The following is a 24,970-nucleotide window of genomic DNA, read 5'->3' as shown; positions in this document are numbered from 1 at the left end:
AAGTATGGACATTGGAACAGCTCAAGGTAGCTGTTCCCTTGCAGCCTCACAATAGCAGGTACTACTCCAGTTCCCTTTCAAGGAATGTCGGCATTGTTTCTCCTTGCAGGCCCCAAGGTGTTAAGGTACAAGGGTTATGGTTAATAGGTCTCATCTAAAAATTTGTTAATCATCAGGCAATATTCTGGAATTCAGAATTTTCTCTATTGCCATAAGGTATACAAAAGAGGCATTGTTGGTCAAGAGCAGGCCTCTGAAGCTACACCTGTGTTCTAACCTCACTTCCTCTCTTTGAGAGCTTTTTGTAAAAATGTGTGGACAGTATCTCCCGGATTGTTGTGAAGATTAAATAAGATATATTGTGTGTTATGATACAAGATAAATGACTAGCACATAGTAAGTAATTGTTCATGATGTTAATCAGAGTTTTTAATCTGTGAAAAGGAAATTTCTCTATTGTGATTGATATTATTTTTCATTTGCTTATTCAAGGTTAAATTTAATTTGGAGGCCAGAAATAGAAACCTGTGAAGAAAATATAGGTATCTTGGGATCAGAGAGCTTAACTGTATGTCACAGAAAGCTCTATTAGAATCTTTCAGAGCCAGGGGTCTGGGAATCAAAATCAGGATTAGTGAAAAGGTAGAGTAAAAATGTTATAACACAAGAATCACACTAACTACCATTTCTCTTCTGGTCTTTATCTTAGAATTCTTTCCATGGTCTTAAATTCTACAAGGAGTGTTAAGGGATATGAGAGTAGACTCCTGTTTTACAGATAATCAGTCTTTCCATCCATTCTTCCTTTTCTTCCCTTTTTTTCTCTTCTTGTTTCCTGTTTTTTTCCCATCCCCTTCCTTCCCTATTTTCTTTCCTCCCTTGCTTCCTTCCCTTCCCTTCCCTTCTCTTTCCCTTCCTTGTTTCTTTCAATTAGGAACTATTTACTGAGGACATTCTGTGTACAAGGCCTTATGTACTCTAGCTAGTCATTTCAGATACAGTGATAAATGATAAATAAAACATACTTTTACTACTCATAAAAGTGCCGTCTAGTGAGGAAGACACTATTAAACAAATGTAATCATAGAATATGAAGAGTTTTTAAATAAAAGGAACACAGAAGAGTTATGAAAATACTTAGCAGTTGGGCTTAATCATATCTATGGGACAGGAAATGCTTCCCTGAATAGAAATTAATCAAAATGGTGTAGGGAGTTTTCTGTGTAGAAGGAACAGCATGTAAGAATGCCCAGAAGCTAGAAGGAAAACAGCATTATTGAGGAACTGAAAGATGCCCTTTATGACAGGAATGGATTATGGGGGAGTGTGATAAAGAAAGATGGGGTAGGCAGGTCAGATCATGGAAGGTTCAAACAGTTTTGAATAAGACATTGGATCAGGGTTTTCTACCGAGAGCTTAGGATAGACTTTGCAATAGAGGGTACCTACATTTTAAAATTTTTCCCTTCTGGATTTTTTTTTTTCCCCCTTGCTTTCTTCTCCTTTCCTCTAGTGGATTAGAAACCACTGTGTCCTCCCACTGGGATCTCAGTCAATTGATGTGAACTTGAACATTCATTTGTAGTAGCTATGAACATATTTCTACTTAAAATAACTTAGAACAATACCGTAATTGGGATATTATTGAAAAATGGTAAATAAACTTTATAATTACATGTAATTTTGAGACACAGAAACATTTGAATTGATTACTGATAAATCAGAATTAATATTTTTTGTTCAAGTTACTAAATCCCTTAATGATATAAAGTTGAAGATAACAGCTGTTTTTACTTAACATTTACTTAATATTCCTTCGGACATAACTTTTTATATTTCCCAAGGAACTAATTAAATTGACTTCTTGAATAAATCAAAAGATTAGTACCATACGTGAAAATTTGCACATTATAATTAATTACAAATGGTAACCTTCATCTTGAACTCATTTTCCACTGTAGGAGCAAAATCTTGAGTTTGAATGTCCAAGAGCTAAAAATACTTATTTATAGTACTTATTGAAGGTAACTGTATTGAAAATTTTGTGTTTTATAATCCAGAACTTCAGATTCTAAGCGGAAATGGGAGAAAATGATGTAAAAAATTATGAATGTGGCCTGGTCAGTAACCAAAAGAGGCATTTTTCATTCATCTAGTTCACAGCGAAATAAAGGCTTTTATACATTCTCATCCAGCTAACACTTCTTTATCCGACAAACATATGCTGAGTACAAATTACATAACGTGCTTGTTTCTTGTGTTTTAGTCTCACTTTTAACATTTAATTCCATTCTCCCAATAGTATCATTTTTATTTCCTAGTACATAACTACTCAAATTTCTCCTTAAAAATGTATATATATATTATCTACAATAGAACTCAGCCAGTTTCTTAAGAGTTTCTTAAGATTAGAAATAACATTTTCTAGTCTCAATTTTAAAACTGCATTTAAAGAATTTTTTAGCAAGGTTGCTCAAATAATTACCAACGTTTAGTCAATTGTGCGCCCCGTTCATTATAAGATAGGTGTTTCTTGATAGAAAATAATGATAGCAAACATTTATTATCATTTACTATGTGCCAAGCACTATTCTAAGTACTTAAAACTCATTTTATTCCTCACATCAAAACTATGAAGTAGAGGGACTTACCTGGCCATCCAGTGGTGAACACTCCTCACTTCCAATGCAGGGGGCACAGGTTCAGTCCCTCATCAGGGAACTGAGATCCCACATGCTGCGCGGTGCAGCCTTAAAAAAAAAACAAACCATGAAGTAGACGTAGATTATCTAGATATTACAGATGAGCTTACTGAGGCATAGAAAAGTTAAATCATTTGCTTAGGTTTGCAGAGCTACTAAATGGCAAAGACAGGCCAGGCAGTCTGTCTGTCTCTGAGGTCTATGCTCTTAGCCAGTACACTTAGCTGAACACAGATAGTAGTTTTCAGTTCTGGGCTTATATTAGGATCACCCATGGAGCTCTTTAAAGACAGTGCTGCCCAACTCCAGCCTAGGTGTGGAGAGTTGGAAACTCTGAGGGTGGGACCCAGGCATCTCAATTTTTTAGAAAAGGGTTGATATAACCACTATACCAGACTGCTGTCTTTGGCCCCAGAAGTTTCATTTTACTTCTGTTATTGTTAACCAAAAGGAAAAGACCTCTTTTTACCCAGTATAATTTTTTTTTTTAATAAATCTATTTTTATTTTTTGCTGCGTTGGGTCTTTGTTGCTGCGTGTGGGCTTTCTCTAGTTGCGCTGAGCGGGGGCTACTCTTCATTGCGGTGCGCAGGCTTCTCATTGCGGTGGCTTCTCGTTGCGGAGCACGGGCTCTCGGCGCACGGGCTTTAGTAGTTGTGGCACGTGGGCTTAGTAGTTGTGGCATGTGGGCTCAGTAGTTGTGGCTCGCGGGCTCTAGAGCACAGGCTCAGTAGTTGTGGCGCGTGGGCTTAGTTGCTCCGAGGTGCGTGGGATCTTCCTGGACCAGGGCTCGAACCCATGTCCCCTACACTGGCAGGCGGATTCTTAACCACTCTGCCACCAGGGAAGCCCTTACCCAGTATAATTTAAAAGGTCCATTATCTTGTTTGAAATTGAATTAAATTAGACGGTTTGGATGTGTTCAGTTTATTTGAATTTGTCTTTTTATTGCTGACTCTAAAATGAGAAATAAATAGTAACAAAAAAATTAACATTTAGCTATGAAACCATTACAAATTTAATCATATAATTTTTATTTTGAGTGTTATTATTATAGTGATCTTAATTTTACTAGAATATAATTATTAAATGTATGTACGTTTTCTTTTGTTGTGCTCAGGGAATTGCTTCTTCTATGTTGATGTTACAGCACATATTTAAGGAACTCCTCAGATCTGAAATTGACTCCTTATTTTATTGTTTTATTTAATTATTTCCTTTTTTTTTTTTTTTTTTTTTTTTTTTTAGTTGCCTGTACCTTAAATGGTTTTTTAAGTTGGGTAAAATTTAGCTGCTGTGAAATGCATAGATCTTAAATGTATATATAGCTCAGTGCATTTTCATATGTGTACACCGATGAAACCACCACTGCAAACGAAATATAGAACATTTCCATCAGCCCAGAAAGTTCTTTAATGCCACCTACAAGCCAGTCTCCATTCTCAGCCACTATTTTGATTTCTGTCACACTAGCTTGGTTTTTCCAGTACTTAAACTTCTTATTTATAAAATCATAATGATATGTACTCCTTTATGTCCAGCTTCTTCCCCTCAACAAAATATTTTTGTAGTTTTCATCCATGTTTGTTGAATGTATACATATAGTTTATTCTTTTTTAATCAGTAAGTAATACTCAGTTGTATAAGTATACCACAATTTGTCTTCTCAGTCTCCAGTTGATGAACATTGTGTTCTTTCCAGATATGGGATATTATGAATAAAGCTGTGTTGCTTAGTTTCCAAATATTTGGAGTTTTTCTAAATATCTTATTGCTACTGAATTCTAATTAATTTTGTCATGGACAGGGAAAATACTGTTAGATTTAAATCTTTAGAAATTTATTGAGAATTATGCCCAGCAGCATATCTTGAAGAATGGGCACCTAAAAAGAATCTGAATTCTGTAGCTGTTAGATGTAGTGTTCTAAAATGACAATTAAGTCAAGGTAGTTGATAGTATTGCTAAAATCTTCTTAAGGCTTTACTGATTTTTATGTTTTGGTCTAATTCTGTCAGTTCCTAAGGAAGGGGCATTAAAGTCCCCAACTGTAATTCTGGATGTATTTCTACTTTTAGATCTGTAATTTTTTGCTTCACATAGTTTGAAGCTTTGTTGTTATTAGATCCATGCACATTTGTGATTGGTACACCTTCCTAATGATTCCCTTTGGTCATCATGAAATATTCCTCTTATCTGTGGTATTATTTCTTGTTTTGAAATTTATTTCATCGTATATTACTATAAGCTGCTCTTATGCTTACGATTTGCATGGTTTATCTTTTCCATTCTTTTACTTTCAAACTATCTGTCTTTTTTATCCCCTGTGCTATCTGTGTAACTCTTGTAGACACATATAGCTGGAATTTGCTTTTTTATTTAAGTGGACTGCATTTTAATTTTGCTGTATTGGATAGTGCTTTATGTTCCTAGATTTAAAATAAATTTTAATTATTATAAAGGGTTTTTTTAATCCTTCATTGAATTTTAGTACTTTTTCCCCTGAGAGTTAGTGATGTTTTGATAGAAAAAGATTCCATTGCCCATCTCTTGGTGCTTTTCCCTAAGAAATTAGACCAGAGTATTGCATAGGAAATTGATTAAATACTTGAAAGCAGCTTGGCAAATTGTGCTTAGCATAGATTAGCAGAATAAAGAACATTGTACTTATTTCAGTATGCAAAAGCAAAAGTAAATGTGAAAGTGAAACAAAAATATTCAACTATACTGAAGGTGAAGGTGTTTCTGACAAAGTGCATTTTCTAAATGTTGATAATTTTTAAAATATTAGTAGTCACTTCATTTAAAATATTAATGTTTTAAATTTTTAGGCATCTACTCTGTTTTTTTTTCTTGAGATATAATTGACATACAGCACTGTATAAGTTTAAGGTGTACAGCACAATGATTTGACTTACATACATCGTAAAATGATTACCACAGTAAGTTTAGTGAACAGCCATCATCTCATATATATACAACATTAAAGAATTAGAAAAAAATATTTTTTTCCCTTGGAACGAGAACTCTTAGGATTTACTTTCTTAACGCCTTTAATATACAACATACAGCGATGTTAGTTATATTTATCATGTTTTCTTTGGATAAATACCCAGAGGTTGAATTGCTGGATCATATGTTAGGTCTAGTTTTAATTTTTTGAGGAATCTCCACACTGTTTTCCATAGCAGCTGCACCAGTTTACATTCCCACCGACAGTGCACGAGGGTTCCCTTTTTTCCACATCCACGCCAAGTTATTGGTTGTGTTTAACATTTCTTACAAAGCTAGTTTTGTGGTACTGAACTCTTTTAGCTTTGGGTTGTCTGTCAAACTTTTTATCATTCCTTCAAATCTGAACAAAAGACTTGCTGGGTAGAGTATTCTTGGTTGTAGGTTTTTGCCTTTCATCACTAAATATATCATGCCATTCCCTCTGGCCTTCAGAGTTTCTGCTGAAAAGTCAGCTGATAGCCTTATGGAATTCTCTTATACATAACTTCTTGCTTTTCCCTTGCTGATTTTAATATACTCTCTTTATCTTTAATTTTTGCCAATTTAATAGCAGTGTGTCTTGGTGTGGTCCTCTTTGGGTTGATCCTGTTTTGGACTCTCTGTGCATCCTGGACTTCCTGGATGTCTGTTTCCTTTCCCAGGTTTAGAGAAGTTTTAAGCTAGTATGTCTTGAAATACGTTCTCTGCCCCTTTCTCTCTCTCTTTTCCTTCTGAGACCCCTATAATGAGAACATTAGTGCACTTGACATAAGAGACTCCCAGAGGTCTCTTAAACTGTCCTCGTTTCTTTTTATTCTTTTTTTCTGTTCAGCTTCATTGATTTCCACTACTCTGTCTTCCAGCTCACTGATCTGTTCCTCTGTATCGTCTAATTTACTGTTGATTCTTTCTAGTGTATTTTTCATTTCAGTTATTGTATTCTTCATCTTTGTTTGGTTATCTTTGTATATTCTAACTCTTTGTTAAAAACTTCTAACTTCTCACTGTGTCTGTCCATTCTTCTCCTGAGTTCTTTAAGCATCTTTATGATCATTACCTTGAACTCTATTGGGTAGATTGCTTATCTCCACTTTACTTAGTTCTTCTGGGGTTTTATCATGTTCCTTCGTTTGGAACATATTTCTCTCTTGCCTCATTTTGCCTAATATGCTGTTTTTATTTCTATGTATTTGGTAGGTTCATTCCATTTCCCCATCTTGGAGAAGTGGCCTTTTTAGGAGACATCCTATGGGACCCAGTAGCACACTCCTGTCTGGTCACCAGAGCTATATGCTTTAGTGGTGCCCTCTATGTGGGTTGTGTGGGTCCTTCTGTTGTGGTGGGCTGACCACTGTGGGTGTGCTGGTGGTTGTGGCTGGCCCCCATTCCAGTTGGTCACCATGCCCTGCCTTATACAAAGGGTGCCAGCTGATGCTGGGCAGGGCCAGGTCCTGGTATGGCCAGAGGAGTTCTGGTTACTGGTGTGGGCCGCCCACAGGTAGATGGGGCAAGGTCATGAGTTGACTGGCTATGGAGTCCTGGGGGGTCCCGAGGCTAGTCCTGGCCCATTGGTGGGTGGAGCTGGGTCTCCAGGTGGCTGGCTGCCAGCTGGGGTTCCTTGATCTAGTGTCTGCCTGCTGGTAGGCAGAGGTGGTTCCTGACACAGCATTCTGTATAGTTGTGGTGTCCCAAAGCTGCTGTCGGCCTGCTGGTGAGTGGGCCCAGTTCCTGACATGGCTAGCTGTGGAGTCTGGGGTGTCCCAGAGTAGGTATTGGCCCACTGGTGAGTGAGGCTGGGTCCTGGGGCTAGTGCCAGCACACTGGTGGGCAGAGCTGCATCTTGGGGTTTCTGGGTACAGGGCTTAGAGTTTCCAGGGCTGGTGTATGGGCCCAGGCCCAAGATGTCCTGGGTCTGTTGTCTAACCCCTGGTGGGCAGAGCTGGGTCCTAGGGTTTCCAGCTACAGGGCCTTGTGGGGTCCTAGAGTTGGTCTCTGCCTGCTGGTGCCAGGACCAGTTCCAATGGCTGGCTGAATGTCCCAGGGCTAGTGCCCATGCGCTGGTATGGGGAGCTGGATCCCGGGCCCTTTGGTAGATGGGGCCGGGTCCTAAGGGGGCTGTTGACTCGGGTCCTGTGGCAGCTGGCCTGCTGGTGTGTGGTGCTGTGTCCCTACCCAGCTAGCTGCTTGGCCTGAGGTGTCCCAGTACTGATGCTGACAGGCTGGTGGCTGGGGGCAGGACTGCGTCCCAAAGCTAATAAGCTAGAGGGAGGATTCCAAAATGGTGCTTACCAGCATTGGTGCCCACGTGGTAGAATGAGCTCCCTAAAATGGCTACTGCCAGTATCTGTGTCCCCAAGGTGAGTTCCATTTGCCTCCTGCCTCTGGGAGGCTTTCCAAGATCAGCAGGTGGGCCTGACCCAGCTGCTTTCAGATTACTGCTTCTGCCCTGGGTCTTGGAGTGTGTGAGATTTTGTGTGTGCCCTTTAAGAGTGGAATCTCTATTTCCTTCAGCCCTCTGACTCTCTTGAAAGTAAGCCGCACTAACCTTCAGAGCCAAACATTCTGGGGTCTTCTTTCCTGGTGCAGGACCCCCACGCTGGGGATCCTAATGTGGAGCTCAGACCCTATGCTCTTTGGAAAGAAGCTCTGTGATTGATATCATCCTCCTGTTTGTGGGTCTTCTACCCTGGAGGTATGGTCTTGACTATACCACGACTCCGTCCCTCCTACCCATCTCATTGTGGTTCCTTCTTTATATCTTTAGTTGTAGAAGATCTCTGCTAGTCTTTAGTTCATTCTAATCGATAGCTGCTCTGTAAATAGTTATAATTTTGTTGTGCCCATGGGAGGAGGTAAGCTCAGGATCTTCCTACTCCACCTTGTTGGCCACATCTTTGCATCTCTGGATTTTGCTTTTGAAATTCAGTCTGACGGACTCTGCCTTTCAAATGCAACAGTTAGTCTATGTAATGTATTAATTGATATGGTTGTGTTTTGGTCTACCGTTTTCCTATTCCTTCTCAGTTTTGTTCCTCTGTTCCTCGTTTTGGGAGAGAGGCAGCCTCTTTAGGGTTAAAAGAATATAATTTCATATTTAATTTTAATTCCTCTATTGGCTTTGCCTTATTTTTTGCTCTGGGGAATACATTATACATCCTTAATTTATCATAATCTACTTAGAGTTAATAGGGTACCATTTTAGGGACTTCCGTGGCACAGCAGTTAATAATCCACCTGCCAATGCAGGGGACACAGGTTCGAGCTCTGGTCCGGGAAGATCCCATATGCTGCAGAGCAGCTAAGCCTGTGCGCCACAAGTACTGAGCCTGCGCACTGGAGCCCACAAGCCACAACTACTGAGCCCACATGCCACAACTACTGAAGCCCGCACGCCTAGAGCCCGTGCTCCACAAAAAGAGAAGCCACCACAATGAAAAGCACACGCAGCACAATGAAGAGTAGCCCCATCTCGCCACAACTAGAGAAAGCTTGCGTGCAGCAACGAAGACCCAATGCGGCCAAAAATAAATAAAATTAATTAATTAATTAATTTAAAAAAAAAAGGATACCATTTCACATAAACTATAAAAATGTTCCAAGTATAATTCCACTTACCACCCCGTCCTTTACATAGTTGGTGTCATATATTTTACATCTACGTAAAAATAAACCGCACCTTTAAATATTACTTTTAAAATTTAAACAGTTACCTTTCAAAGAAATAAGAGAATTTTTCAAAAGATCTTTTTTTTTTTTTCCTGTTTACCTACATAGTTACCATTTTTGGTGCTCATCATTTTTTCCTATACATCTGAGTTTCCATGTGGTGACATTTCTTAATAATGTAATTATGTTGGCAACAGATCTCAGCTTTCTTTTTGAAAATGTCTATTTCATCTTCAATTTTGAAATAAATTTTTATGGATATAATTGAATTCTGGATTCTTATAGCACTTAAAAGATGTTATTCACTGTAATCTGGCTCTACATTGCTTATGATGAGAAGTTATATTCATCATTTGTTGTGGTGCTCCTTTTTGTAACATCTTTTTTTTTTCTCCTCTGTACTTCGAAGATTTTATCTTTATCTTTGGTTTTCAGCAGTTTGAATCTAATGTACTTAAGCTGTGGATTTCTTCGCATTTTTCCTGCTTGGGGTTCACTGACCTTCTTGAATCTGTAAAATGTTGCATTTATCCAAATTGGGTAATTTTCAGCTATAATTTCTTTGAATATTTTTACCCCATTACTTTTTTTTTTTTTTTTGGCTGCATTGGGTCTTGTTGCTGTGCACAGGCTTTTTCTAGTTGCGGCAAGCAGGGGCTACTCTTCATTGCGGTGCATGGGCTTCTCATTGTGGTGGCTTCTCTTGTTGTGGAGCACGGGCTCTAGGCACACGGGCTCAGTAGTTGTGGCTCACGGGCTTAGTTGCTCCGTGGCACATGGGATCTTCCTGGACCAGGGCTCGAACCCATGTCCCCTGCATTGGCAGGCAGATTCTTAACCACTGCGCCACCAGGGAAGTCCCTACCCCATTACTTTTATATTTTTTATCTGGGACTCAAATTACATATATGTTAGGTTGCTTGTTTTGCCATAAGTCACTGAAGTGTTTTTTCAGTCTTCAATCATTTTTCTCTCTGTTGTTCACATTGGATAATTTCCTTTGATCTGTCTTCAAATTTCCTGATCCTTTCTTTTGCCATCTCTTATCTGCTGTTAAGTCTACCCAGTGAATTTTTCATTTCAGATATTCTATTTTTTTAAAAATTTATTTAATTTATTTATTTTTGGCTGTGTGGGGTCTTCATTGCTGCACGCGGGCTTTCTCTAGTTGCGGCGAGCGGGGGCTACTCTTCGTTGCAGTGTGCAGGCTTCTCACTGCGGTGGCTTCTCTTGTGGAGCACGGGCTCTAGGCGTGAGGGCTTCAGTAGTTGTGGCTCATGGGCTCAGTAGTTGTGGCTTGCAGGCTCTAGAGCGCAGGCTCAGTAGTTGTGGCGCACAGGCTTAGTTGCTCCGCGGCATGTGGGATCTTCCTGGACCAGGGCTCGAACCCGTTTCCCCTGCATTGGCAGGCGGATTCTTAACCACTGTGCCACCAGGGAAGCCCAGATATTCTATTTTTTAGTTTTAGAATTTCCATTTCCATTTGGTTCATTTTATAATTTCCCTTCTCTGTTGAGATTTCCCCTTCTAGTCTCTCATTGTGATCATCTTTTCTTAAGTCCTTAAATATATGTAAAAACCAATTAAAAAAATTTTTTTTTTGCAGTTCCAACATCTACATCATCATCTTGAGGTTGGTTTTTACTGTCCACTTTTTCTCTTTACCATAACTCACATTTTCCTTTTTTATTGCTTGAGTGGTAACTTTTGCTCGTATAATGGACATTGTGGTTGATATGTTGTAGAAACTCTGGATTCTATTATCTTCCGAAGTGTTGGGTTTTGTTATACCACGCATTTAAATTGCTGACAGATCACCTGGAGCTTGGGGAGACTTTGTTTTATACTTCCTTAGGCAAAGACTGTTTAAATTTTGCTGTTAGTCCTAGGGCAGCTTCCTTAGTTCTAGAACATAGTTTTTTGTTTTGTTTGTTTGTTTGTTTTTGTTTTGGTTCCTTACCCCTAAGATGTAAGATGTAGCCCTCCTCCAGTTTTAATTGAAAGCCCAAAGTGTTTTCCAAGTCATCTAATTATGTGGAATTTAAACTCCAAACTCTGTTTCTCCTGCAGCAGGCAGCCACTGAAATCTCTTTTCAGCTTATTTAGCCTTCTAGTGGTTATTTTCCTCTAGATTCTCACACACGGGATTTTCTCCCTCAATTTCCAGTTGTTTTGGAAGCAGGGAGTTCTGTGTTCTGATGACTCAGTCTAATAAGAGTGCAGCTTTCTGATTGAGTTCTTGCTACTCTCCCTTAATGCTCTGGGGACTGCCCTCTGGGTAAAAGTGGTATAAATGTGGATCTCTTTTTTTTCAAGGGTTGAATCCATTCCAAATTCTGCATGCTTTTCATTGCTCTTCAGTGCCTGTTTTAAATGGTTGATTTCTTTATTTTGTTCAGAGCTATGGTTATATTAAGGTGGGTTAATCCAATACGAGCTTCTTTGTCGTTACTGAACCTGGAATGCCAGCTCTTTATTTTTTATAAAATTTACTTCGGATGGTTAATGTATTTCTCATTATGACTTCATTAGTTCTTTTTTATCTCTATTCATAGATATGAAGAGAAGGCTACTAAAGACTTGGAAAGATACAATAGGCAAATCAAGAGAGCCATTGGACAGGAGTCGCAAGTATCATTAAAAGATGGCAAAAAATGGATAAAACCCACCAGCGCATGGAATTTGGCACAGAAGCACAAGTTGAAAACTTCATTATCTAATCAGCCAAAACTTGATGAGCTCTTTCAGTCCCAAATTGAAAAAAAAACCCAAAACATTAAAAAAGTTCAGATCCCGTTTTCTATGGAAAACTTAAAAAAGAATTCTGATAAACATAAGAAATTTGACTTAGAAGAAAAGGACGAAGTTTACTTGATCCACAATCTCAAGTTTCCTGATGCATGGCTAATTACATCCAAAACAGACATAATGTTATTAAATCCATATAGAGTAGAAGAAGCTCTGCTATTTAAAAGACTTCTTGAGAATCACAAACTTCCTGCAGAGCCACTCGAAAAGCCAATTATATTAACGGAGAGGTATGGTGAAGTAATATAATTTTTTTTACTCTAAAAACATTTATTGAAATTGAAGGTAAAAAGTTGAAAGTGTTTCCTAGCAGGGAAAAGTGGTATTTATTTAAAGAAATTTTTGTAATTTGATTTCAAATATTTAATGGAATTGCTTTTAAATAAGTAATTTTAGACTATTCTAGATAGTTTACTTCTGCAATTAATAAATATCAAGCTCAGTTCACCCCTGTACATTAGTGATTTCCCCAGGGTAATCCTGACATTGGATTGCCATGACTCTTCTTCATTGTGCACTCTTTGTTTTAACATTTCAAACATATACCAAAACAGAATTATACAATGAACACCTTTATCAACAATTATCAAGATTTTGCCACATTAACTCTATCTGTCCTTGATATATATAATATATACACACGTATGTTTTTCCTTTTGCTAAAGGATTTAGAACGATTCCCATCCTTAGAATTTTCAGTATGTCTCTCTCTAAAATGGCCATTTTCTTAGCCACAATGCCTTTTTTCACGCGTTACACAATACTAATTCCTTGGAATTGTTCCTCATTGTCTCAGAATGTCTTTTTATAGTTTTTAAATTAAGTTTAATGTATATCTATACAAGGTCCAACCGTTACATTTTGCTATGTATTTTAAATCTCTTCTAATATCACACCGTTAATGTATTGTGGATTCTTAGTCACTTGTTCATCGGAATATCCCACTGTCTCTATTTGTCTCTCTTGCTTTCTTGTGATGGTGTTTAACTTGTTTTTCCCTCTCCCATTTTTAAATGGAAGTTAGCTCAGGAGGATTGAATAGATTTAGATTCTACTTTCTGGTAAGACTGCTTAATAGGTGGTGCTATGTACTTCATATTTCATCACATCAAAAGGCACTGATCACTGGGTTCAGCTGCTGACAACCTGATCTTCCATCTTAAAGTTCCCTGATAACCTTTCCATCTAATGGTTTTATCCATTGATGATTGTTGCCTGAACTAACTTTATGATAGATTGTAAAATGGGGGTATTTCCTTTTCATATCCTATGTGAGCAAATTGTTTTCTGTAAAAACAAATAACTTAAATAATCTACTAACATTTCACTTTTTTGTACTTAATATTTCTTTTTTAGTCTGACATAGGTAGAAAAAATTATGTTTATGAAAGGAGATAAAAACCTGAAATAAAAAAGATGACAATTTGTTTTGTAGGCCAAAGTTCTGTTTCAGAACTTCCAAGAATAAATCAAAAATCATTTAAAAAATGTATTTAAACCCTTGTGTTAAAGACCCGGCCTCTACAAAGAAAAACAGGGCCAGAACCAAAAAAACATTTGATAAAGCTATCTTTTTAATTAAGGCAATAGTAATCACAGTAACTAAAGCCCAGTGTCTTTCACGGTATTCTTTTAAGACTGGCTAGGAAACTGTCAAAGAAAGAATTAAAAAGAATTAATACAGCCTTAGGCTTAATTAAAACAGTTCAAAAATCTGATAGTACTTTTCTTTTTCTTCCCTTAAAAAGAGCTAGGGTGTATTTGAAATTGTATACTCCACTGCTTTTCTAAATGGTATTTGTAAATTTTCATTTAGATCTCAAAAATATTTTTGTGCTTTATGAATTATAGGTTTTTAAAAATATTCTTCTTTGTGATATTCTGTTATTTAAAAACAAATACATTAAAAGTTATTATTTGGGGTCCATACTAGCCTGAGAATAAATCTTTCTTATTTGAACATGGACAGCAACAAAGCTTAATTCAAAATTGTTTTCACCTTTCTTCTGAAATATGACATCCCCATCACAGTTAATAATATATGAGTTTTTAAAAACTGAGTCATAAAGAAGATAATTATGGGTTGGGCTCAATTTTCATGTCAGAGTTCTAATGCAGGTTGTGTAGTTTATCTCTCAATGGAGTATATAATTTAGAGATTATAAAATACAAAGTAAGAGCTCAATAATAATAACAATAATGGCTCATATTTATTGAGCTCTTACTATATGATAGGAACTTTACTAAGCCCCATGCTTTCATGATCTTATCTTCACAATAACCTTATGAGAGGTATCCACATTTTAACGAGGAAACTGAAACACAGAAATGTTAAGTAACTTACCAAGGTTCATACAGTCAGTATATAAGCAGTGGATCCAGCATTCCAATCTTGACAGTAACTGTAGACCCTGCACCACTAATTTCTATACTATATCATTATCACCACCACTACCACCGCCACCGGCTCTCAGACTGATCTTCTGAATGTTGGGTTAGACCAGACAGCGCACATCTGCTATATAGCCAAAGTTCTCCTCTCCATGATATCTGCTCTTATAGCCAGTGGGGTCCTCAACCTTTCAGAGGTGATAAGCAAAGACATCATCTATTCATTTAATTTTCAACGGGTACAAGATTTTAATGAAGTAGCAGCTCATCATCCTGCACTGGATAGAACAGTGCCTTATTTACATAGGTGTCAACTGTAACGGACACATTACTGTAAATAACATGTTATGAAGCACCTGACCAAGCCTAAAACCAGCATGAAAGGTTAATTTGTGCCCTAGATAATCTTTGGCCACCTCAAAATTTCGTTTAGGGCTAGTACCACTCAGCACATGCCACCTTTGGCAAACATACCATGCCTATAGTATACTGGAAGTATCTCTCCCAAGCCCTGAATTACTTTTATAAGTTCTTGGGAGAAAAAGATACGTGCTTATCTTCTTATTGAAGAAACCTTGACTAGCAATAGACTATTACACAGGATGGACTACATCAATAACTTGACAATGTGTCTGTAAATAAAGGTATAAAATGGCGTTATTTATAAATAAAGTTTTCATTTGTATTATAGAGAGAGTACTTTTTAAATTTCACATTTAGTTTGTATAACATTCTAGAAGATAGAAACTGTCTTTTGTGTCTATTCTTCCTCCTTTCTGTACACTGTATATGGTAGGTCTACGAAGTATTAACAGAAATGTAAAAAAGTAAAGTTTCTCACAAGGCTCCTTATACCTTTGTATTTTGGTTAGTGATAATAACACTTTTTAAAGGGCCGTCAGATTAACTTTTTTCCGTAAATTCTCTTATTTCATTTTACGTATTTAATAAGTTAAAGGGCCATAATTTCTTTTTCAGTCTTTTTAATGGATCTCATTATTTAGAGATTTTACATAAAATGGCAGCAGATGACCAAAGATACAGTGGATCAACTTACCTGTCCGATCCTCGTCTCACAGCAAATGGTTTCAAGATAAAATTGATACCAGGTATGATAATGTGGTTTAATACTTCCTGACTTGGAAAAATAAGTCTTGTTCCAAAAGTTACTTTTGGGTTTCGTAATTTACAGATATCACGGTGTATTTTTGTCTCACCAAAAGTACAGTTACAGCTTTGTAAAAACTGTCATATTTCAGAAAGGTCACCTCTGCCTGAAACAAGCAAGTTTAGCATCTCCTTCAGTCCATTGCCTTGTATTTTAGCATTTCCATAACTAATCAAGTAATTGTAAGTTTTGCCATCCTTTGTCACAATATGCAGACTGCCTGCTGTGTCTAACTAAATTATTAAATACTCCTTAGATGATGCAGCAGAAATAGACATGTAGGGTACTAGAACTGACTAACAAAATTAAACATCTCTTTTCCTTTTTTAAAAGCATTTAATTGTTTTGCCAATTAGATGTGTAGCATCAACAGTCTTACTATTTGGAGAGTGGATGATTTGATTCCATGGCTTTGCTAAAAAACCTGTCATAATACTGTTTGCTTACTGTGGAGAAAAAAGAAAATTCTTCTGGCTAGGAGACTTCAGTTTTCCTGGCTGGCCCCTTCTCTGTTCTTTCATAGTTTCCATACTTAACTGCCTTCTGCCCTACCTACCTAGGCCAGTCTTGTCCTGTTACTTTGCTTTCATCTGGTATCAAGCAGCACAAAGGTACCAGGAAGAGTGATTCCACTGTCCTTTCCCCCACCCTCCCCTAAACTTGCCATGACCAAAGTGTACAAAAACAAAATGTAGAAAATTTTTAAAGGAATGTTTTACTGAGACATGAAAAGAAAATAAGTAAAAAACAATGTACAAAACCATGAAATGGGATATATACAGAAAACGCTTTGGTGTTCCAAACTTTAACTTTATTGACTAGCAGTTTTAAGAAAACCTACCCAGAACTTCTTTCCTCCTACCTCAATCCTGGATATTTAGATTTGGAGTGAAGAGTTAGTCCAAATCCCACCTCTGCCATTTAAAAACACGTGTTCTAGGGAAAGTCAATTGGCCTCAGTGTTACCTCATCAATAGCAACTAATTATTTAATGTGCATGGCAGTAGTCTAAGTATTAAATGTATTAATTCATTTGATCTTTCTAATAGCCCTGTGATTCTGTTACTGTGCCCATTTTTTATAAATAGAAAAATTGAGGCATGGAGAAACTAAGTTTGCTTAAGGGTACAGAATCAGTGGTAGAACCAGGATATGAACCCAAGCAATCTGCCTTTAAAACCAACTCGTAACTAATTTATGTTGATTTCCTATTAAAATTGATATATTTACTTCATGAAATTGTTAGCACTAAACTAGGTACTTAGGTAAATCAGCATAGTACTCGGCAATGGTATGTGTTCAAATATTCTCTTTTCTTCCAGCACCCCCTTTCTGACCTTAACTGACTTGCAGTCATTTTTTTGGTCCTCCTAGAAATCTTTCATCCTCAGGACTTCTGACATTTTAAAAATTTATTTGAAGTGTGAAGCAAGGAGTTTATGTGTATGTGTGTGTGTAGCAAGATATTTTTTTCTTAATCTGTCTTCCTAATTAACTATGTGGCACTGGTGGCAGGTACTTTTTTTTTTCATGAAAGATGTTATCACAACAGTTTTTTTTAAGTTAGGCTAACTGCCCTGTCTGTTCCAAGAGCATGTTTGTTTTTGAGTTACCCAGTAAGTTTCTGTGTCACAGATGCTTTCAGCTCTCAGCTTGTAGAGAATGTTTTTGTTTTTTTTTTTTAATTTTTATTTATTTATATTTATTTTTGGCTGTGTTGGGTCTTTGTTTCTGTGTGAGGGCTTTCTCTAGTTACGGCAAGCGGGGGCCACTCTTCATTGCGGTGCGCGGGCCTCTCACTGTCGTGGCCTCTCTTGTTGCGGAGCACAGGCTCCAGACGCGCAGGCTCAGTAGTTGTGGCTCACGGGCCTAGTTGCTCCGCGGCATGTGGGATCTTCCCAGACCAGGGCTCGAACCCGTGTCCCCTGCATTGGCAGGCAGATTCTCAACCGCTGCGCCACCAGGGAAGCCCGAGAATGTTTTTAAGTCCTGTAAATGCCAGGTACTTTGCATGGCACCAAAGATATGAAAATGAATAAGTTAATCATCTGCAAACTGACTTGATTTGATTGGAATTAACTTTACTTGGATTATCATCAGCATTATTTCTCTTCTCAGTAACAGATCAAGTTAAAAGCATTCCTTTTTTTCTTCTTTTTTTTAAACCATTTTTTCATTCATTAATTTTTATGTCATGTTTTCTTGAAGACCATTTCTCCGTCTTTTAGTGAGAGTTTTGTTGTATTGGACTAACTTTTGATCAGCAGTTTGCCAGTTGTCATAAAACATCTTTAGATAAAAGCACTAGAAAGAGGAAGAATACATCTGGCTTTAAGGAAAAAGATTCTGAATGTGACCCTAAGAACTTTGCTTGTTAATGAGAATAGCTTTTGTTCTGTATCAATAAGAATTACACATTTTAGGAACTGAAAACTTGTCAAACCACTTATTGAAGTATTTTCGGAAAATTGGGAAGCATTTCACAGAATTTTATGGAAACTTCTTGAACGTGATTCCAAATGTCTCTAAGTTTTCCATATCTAAATCTTGCAAGCACAGATATTAAAATATTGCTCAGTTTCCTCGTTTGTTGCCATATACTTTTTACCCATATCCACAAATAATTCTGTGAAATGTGTATAATTTTCCAGCATTCATGTAGTCAGTATTAGACTTTTCAGTCAAATCATACTGTAAATGGTATAGAACCAGCAATAGTGAAAAGTCTCTTGACTGATAAATTTTACTATCTGTATAAAAAGATGTGAACTGGAATATTCTGCTACTTCCTCTTTGCCTATCTAAACCCTGTTTCAAGTCCCATTTAAGTTCCCCTGGTTGCTCAAACTCTCATTTTGTCTTCCTTCACTGAACTCTGTATTTTACCCCTTAACACTTGATTATGTATCTTCTTATATTATTCTCCAGTTGTTTCCAGGGAAGAACATTAGGATACCTTCTCTGTTTAGTATACCACCAGTGCCTCTGCCATTCAGGTCAAGGAACTAGTCTGTAACTGGGAACAGGTTAGGAATAGGGTCGTTGACATCTCAGGACCTGAAACTCTTCAAGCTACATCACTCCTCTTTTAAAATTTTTTCCATTGATAGCTACCACTTATCCAACATGGGACTATCTCTTTTTTTTTTTTTTTTTTTTTTTTTTTTAACTTATAGGTAACATTTTGTGGTCTCCAGTATTAAGAACACTGTTACACAGATATAACCAAAGAAAACAAATTTCTGCTATTTTCTAAAATCATAAAATGCGTTCTAAAGCCAAATTTGTTGCTTGGGAGTGTATGCTGTTATGGATATTTTACCCCATTATATATCCACTCATGTTGCTACTTTTTAGTTTTATTTTAATCACTAAATTATTTAAAGTAGTTTAAATAATAGATAATATGTCAGATTTAAACATTATTCTAGTAAAATAAACATTAGTATTTCATTTCCTCAAATTGCTAATATATTAATAAGTTACTATAGTGGTAATCATTTTGTAGTTTATATGTGTGTTTATCAACACTTTGTACACCTTAAACTTGCACAGTGTTATATGTCAAATATATCTCAATAAAGCCAGAAGAAAATAAGTTACTATGTGAGTATTTTTATAATAACCTGTTAAGTTAAACATAATCATAGAAATAATTCAGGTTTTTAGATACTAAACCAGTAGGATAGAATTTGAACAGCAGCAGTTGTTAAAACATTTAAACCAGTTTTATTTTAATAAATAATAATGGGGCTCCATTTTCTCTCCAAAGTAAGAAATGTTCTAAATAAATGTAGGGAACAGAACAACAGTAACTGAGATTAAATTAAATGATGTAAAGCACATGTGGTTTCTTTGAGCACTTGCGACTTAATGTGAATGTGAAATCCTATGCGAAATTATTATTCTTCAACTAAGGAACAAAACTTTTTCCTGACTCTATTAAATTCTAATGAAGGTTGACTAAATATTTTAACAGTGATTTTGTTTTTAATAGACATTTTCTGGAATATAGTTTAAACAAAACTAACTATATCTATATGTGGTTTTATTTATTTTTTTCTTTTAGGAGTTTCCATTGCTGAAAACTACTTGGAAATAGAAGGAATGGCTAATTGTCTTCCATACTATGGAGTGATGGATTTAAAAGAAATTATTAATGCTATATTAAACAAAAATGCGAAGGAAGTTTATGAATGTAGACCTCGCAAAGTGATAAGTTATTTAGAGGTATGCATTATTAGCTTATGTAGATTGGCTAGGTTTTAAGATACTTAACTTTTCCTTAATAAAATAGTAAATGGTTTCAAAATAGTAAAGTTTCTATAAGGCTTATTATCTGTTTGCAAGAGGAAATACTATTTAAAAAAAAGAAAACTCCATTAAAAGTTTCAGATCATGGACTGGTTGTGGTAAACTCTATCATGGATCCTTACTATAACATTATTTCTTGAATACATATTGAGGAAGAGCCTTATGCATGAGACACTTTATGAAGTTTTTTGTTTTGTTTTGTTTAGAAGGGATTCAAAATTGCTCCACCTTGATACCAAACACTTGTCTAAAAAGAACTGTAATGTGATTTTAAGCCCTGATCTCTTCAAGAGCAAAAGAGGGGAGGGGGAATGAAAAATGTAGATTATTGAATAAATGGAAATTTTCATTTTCTAGCAGTATCTACCACACATGAGAAGTAAAAGTGGATTAAAAAATAAATTCAAAAGTAATAGAGGATGGAGGCAGGTTATAAAGTTTTAAATGTCCAAGTGTTGGGCATTTGGTGGTAAAACAATAGTGATTGTCTCTATATTGAGGTTCTGTCCCTCAGGGTTGACTGGTGTTATTTTGAACTTTAATAAAGTTTATTTCCTTCCTTTTAAAAAATGAGTCATTTTTGTTTAGACTGTGATCATGGTGGGCCCTGAATTCTGAGGGTCAGATTTCCTCAACAGGAAAGTCCATTTTTTACCCTTCCTGAAGATTATATTCAATAGCATTCTGTGAATACTTCAAGAGGTTTGTCCTATGGAACTTGCCAACCTATTGTGGAGGCAATTCAACACTGATAATTTCTAGGGACCTGAAACTTTTCTTGTGAAGGAGTTGGTATAAACTAAATAAAGGTTGAGGGAGTTGTGGATAGTGTTTTGTGTATTGAAGAACCACATGGGAAGAAGTAAGATTTCAGAAATAACAGGAAAAAATGGTTGGGATTAGTTACAAATACTTTTACTAATACTGTACCTCTCATTACGTTAAGGCAATAGTGGATGTGATTCTTAGGGAAGATAGTCTAAGGAAAAAAGAGAACTTCTGTCAGAACCATAGTTATGCTTCCATTGACGGTCAAGCTGAATAAGATGAATCGAAGATAAAGATAGAAGAGTAAAAGAAGAATCAAGGGAGGAGTGGATATACAGATCAAGGGAGGAGTGTATATACAAGTCAAGGGAGGAAAGAAACTTAAAAATTAATAAGTAGTATCACATTCTCTATAGGGTATAGTTGCTAGAAGACCAGCAGGTGTGGCTGCTAGATGGCAGTTATATCCTTGAAGAGAGCCATAACGGAAAAGTAGTAGTGATGGTGAAAGAGTGGGAGCAGTGGTGAAAAGTGTAGGCAGCAAGTTACATGGTGGTGAAGGGAAAAAAAGAGAACATGTTTGTATTCATTGAAAAAGTCTTACAGTAAAAGATTGAAGAGCAGATGTTCCAGAAGAGGCAGGAAGGGAGATGAGTTAACAATATAAGCTTTAGAAAGGTGAAACCATTCTCTGAATCAAGAGCAGAAGAGGGGAGAGCTTTAAAGTGAAAGTAAAAGATATTTTGAGGTAAACTTGAGAGAAGTCATGTATGATATATGTGGTAATGAAATAGGAGAGGTTATTTGCTGAGAGTGAAGAGGCTGGGGAGGCACTTGAGAATTTGAGTATATTGGAAACGATGTGAAAATAAGAGCTGTAGGTACTTCAAGAGAAGGTTGATGAGAGAAGAACAGGATATTCAAATGACATTAAAGGCTCATAAGAGCTAATATTGGTGTTGGATCTAGCCAGCAAGTTTTGTGATTCTCCAACAATGCTCGGTAGAATTTATCCAAGGGTAAGGATTAGCAAGAGGAATATGGTGTAAGAACAAAAGGGTGAGAAATGAAATTTGAACACATAATATATATAAGAAACTGTTTAATCCTAGAGGGATATAAAGATGAATTAGATTCTAGTAAGAACCTGCCCATAGATTCTAGTTGGAATCTAGAGGGAATGCAGGAAGCAAAGCTAGAGATAGTATCTTTAATGCCTCACTAACTATTCATACCTGAAGTACGGAAAGATGACAGAAGGGTGCTGGTGGGCCAGGAGAATTAGGAAGGATTGAGGAGATTAAAGGTCAAAGTGAAGAAGAAGAATAGATTTAGTTGGAATAAAGGAAGTAGGATGGTCTGTAAGATAGTGGGAGAGAGTATGTGGTTAGAATAATGTTAGGATTCAGGATCTTTGAAGTACAACAATTTTTGAAAAAAATAAATCTTATACAAGCCAACTTCACTAATGCTATTTTACCCCCAAACTGTCAGTCTTCCCTATCTCAGAAAACAGCACTACCATACCAAAAATGTGGACATTATCCTTGATTCTGCATCCCCCATAACCAGTCCATCAGCAAGTCTTGACTTTACTTCCAGCTCATGTCAGGAGTCTTTTATAACTCCCTCCATCTCCACTACTATCTCCCTAGTCAAAAATTCACCAGGGATTGCATTGAATCCACAGATTGCCTTGAGTAGTATGTTCATTTTAACAATATTCTTTCTATCCAAGATCATGGTATATCTTTCTATGTGTTTGTGTCATCTTCAGTTTTTTAGATTAGTGTCGTAGTTTTCCAAGTACAGGTCTTTTACCTCCTTGGGTAGGTGTACTCCTAGGTATTTTACTCTTTTTGATGCAATGGTAAATGGGGTTATGTCCTTAATTTCTCTTTCTGATAGTTAGTGTATAGAAATGCAACAGATTTCTGTATATTAATTTTGTATTCTGCAAATTTGCTGAATTCATGATGAGCTCTAGTAGTTTTCTGGTGGCATCTTTAGAATTTTCTATGTATAGCATCATGTCATCTGCAAACAGTGACAGTTTTACTTCTTCCTTTCCAATTTGGATTCCTTTTATTTCTTTTTCTTATCTGATTGCTGTGGCTATGACTTCCAATACTGTGTTGAATAAAAGTGGTGAGAGTGGGCAACCTTGTCTTCTTCCTGATGGTAGAGGAAATGCTTTCAGCTTTTCACCCTTGAGTATGATGTTGGCTGTGGGTTTGTCATAAATGGGCTTTATTATGTTGACATATGTTCCCTCTGTGCCTACTTTCTAGAGAGTTTTTATCATAAATGGATGTTGAATTTTGTCAAGAGTTTTTTCTGCATCTGTTGAGGTTATCATATGGTATATATTCAATGGAATACTACTCAGCCATAAAAAAGAATGAAAATTTGCAACAACATGGGTGGGCTTGGAGGGTATTATGCTAAGTGAAATAAGTCAGACAGAGAAAGACAAATACTGTATGATATTACTTATATGTGGAATCTAAAAAATACAACAAACCAGTGAATGTAACAAAAAAGAAACAGTCTCACAGATATAAAGAACAATTTAGTGGTTACCAGTGGGGAGAGGTAATATAGAGGCAATATAGGAGCAGGGGATTAATGGTTAGCTTATAAAATAAGCTACAAGGATATATTGTACAACACAGGGAATATAACCAGGTTTTATAGTAACTATAAATGAAGCGTAACCTTTAAAAATTATGAATACTATATTGTACACCTGTAACTTACATAATATTGTATGTCAGTTACACTCAATGATATATATATATAATTAATTTTAAAAAACAGCTCTCACCAGGACTGCAGTGATGGCCTGCAAGACTCCTGCTTCTCTTCTTGACCTGCCTCAAGCCATACTTCGCGAAGTATCCAGACTGATTGTTTTAAAATGTGAAACGAATGTCAGGCTCTTGCTTAAAAACCCTCTGGTTACTTCCCTGTGCATTCAGATTAATACCCAAATTGCTTACCCTGTCCCAAAGGGCGATCTGGCCCCTGCCTAACTCCTTTTCTTGTTCATCTCTTCACTTTAGTAACTGCTGCACCCACACTGACCATTCAGTTCTTTCTGTTCCCTCTGTCTGAAATGCTTTTCTTTCCCCATCATCTTTGCATCATAGTTCCTTACTTAAATTGAAGCTTAATTTTCACCTGGAGGAAGCTTCTTCTAATCACACAATCACTCTCTATCATGTTGCCCAGTTTAATTTTGTGCACTATTAGTCGCTGAAATTTTCTTTGTATTTTTATCTTTCTGCTTCTCTGCACTAGAATACCAGTTTCAGAAGAGCAAGGATCTTGTTTGTCTTGTTCTCTGCGGTATTCCTAGAACCTACAGCAGTGACTAGCACATAATTGGTGTTTAATGAATATTTGTTGAGTGAGTAAATAATAAAAGAATATAATCAATTTTCTGTCTTCCTCCTTGGCAGTAAAAACCTGTTTTCTGCTTCAGGGTATATCACAGTAAAATGTATGGCTTTCTCTCCACAGGGAGAAGCAGTGCGTCTGTCTAGACAGTTACCCATGTACTTATCAAAAGAGGACATCCAGGATATTATCTACAGAATGAAGCACCAATTTGGAAATGAAATTAAAGGCTGTTTTCATGGTCGCCCATTTTTTCATCATTTAACCCATCTCCCAGAAGCTACATGATTAAATATGTTTAAGAAAATTTGTTACTATTGATATCGATATGGTCATAAAATAATATGAGTTGGGTTTTAAACTGTCTTTGTACTATCATGTGTCAAATGGTTGTTTTATAAGTAAGGATTCACTGGCCTGTTTGTATATTGAAAAAATTTTCCAAAACTGTAAAAAACTTAAATAAACTAATATAGACTATTAATTCATTTTATTCTCAAGAACCAGCCTTCATAATAATTATTGGTTGTACACTCCAAATTGAAAAATACTTACTATTCTTGGGTGGTTGATTTGCTAGGTTCTATGGATCTAATTGTATCCTCCAAACTTGTACGTTGAAGCCCTAACCCCCAGTGTGATGGTATTTGGAGATGGGCCTTTTGGAGAGGTAATTTGGTTTAGATGAAGTCATGAGGTGGGGCCCTCATGGTGGGATTAGTGCCCTTATAAGAAGAAATACCAGAGAGTTTGCTCATT

The 24,970-nt window shown here is 36.6% G+C and overlaps 1 protein-coding gene across 4 annotated transcripts in view; it reads left to right on the top strand.

Moving 5' to 3' along the window:
- Positions 1–24,625, top strand: part of PMS1 (PMS1 homolog 1, mismatch repair system component) — a 90,529-nt gene extending 65,904 nt beyond the window's left edge. For 3 of the 4 annotated variants that reach the window (XM_068544789.1, XM_068544790.1, XM_068544788.1), the window contains 4 exons: positions 11,916–12,398; positions 15,538–15,668; positions 19,797–19,957; positions 24,335–24,625. In XM_068544789.1, the coding sequence (XP_068400890.1) occupies positions 11,916–12,398; positions 15,538–15,668; positions 19,797–19,957; positions 24,335–24,499 (940 nt within the window). In that variant the 3' untranslated portion in view covers positions 24,500–24,625. Of the gene's footprint in view, positions 1–11,915; positions 12,399–15,537; positions 15,669–19,796; positions 19,958–24,334 lie in introns of those variants that run through there. The other variant, XM_068544791.1, reaches the window with a different exon arrangement.
- The last annotated feature ends 345 nt before the right edge of the window (positions 24,626–24,970 follow it).

This window comes from Eschrichtius robustus, chromosome 5 (genome assembly GCF_028021215.1).
Source record: "Eschrichtius robustus isolate mEscRob2 chromosome 5, mEscRob2.pri, whole genome shotgun sequence".
In the NCBI taxonomy this organism is placed as follows: Eukaryota; Metazoa; Chordata; class Mammalia; order Artiodactyla; family Eschrichtiidae; genus Eschrichtius; species Eschrichtius robustus.
The sequence above is the reverse complement of the archived record's forward strand: the minus strand, read 5'-3'. Positions and strand labels throughout refer to the sequence as shown.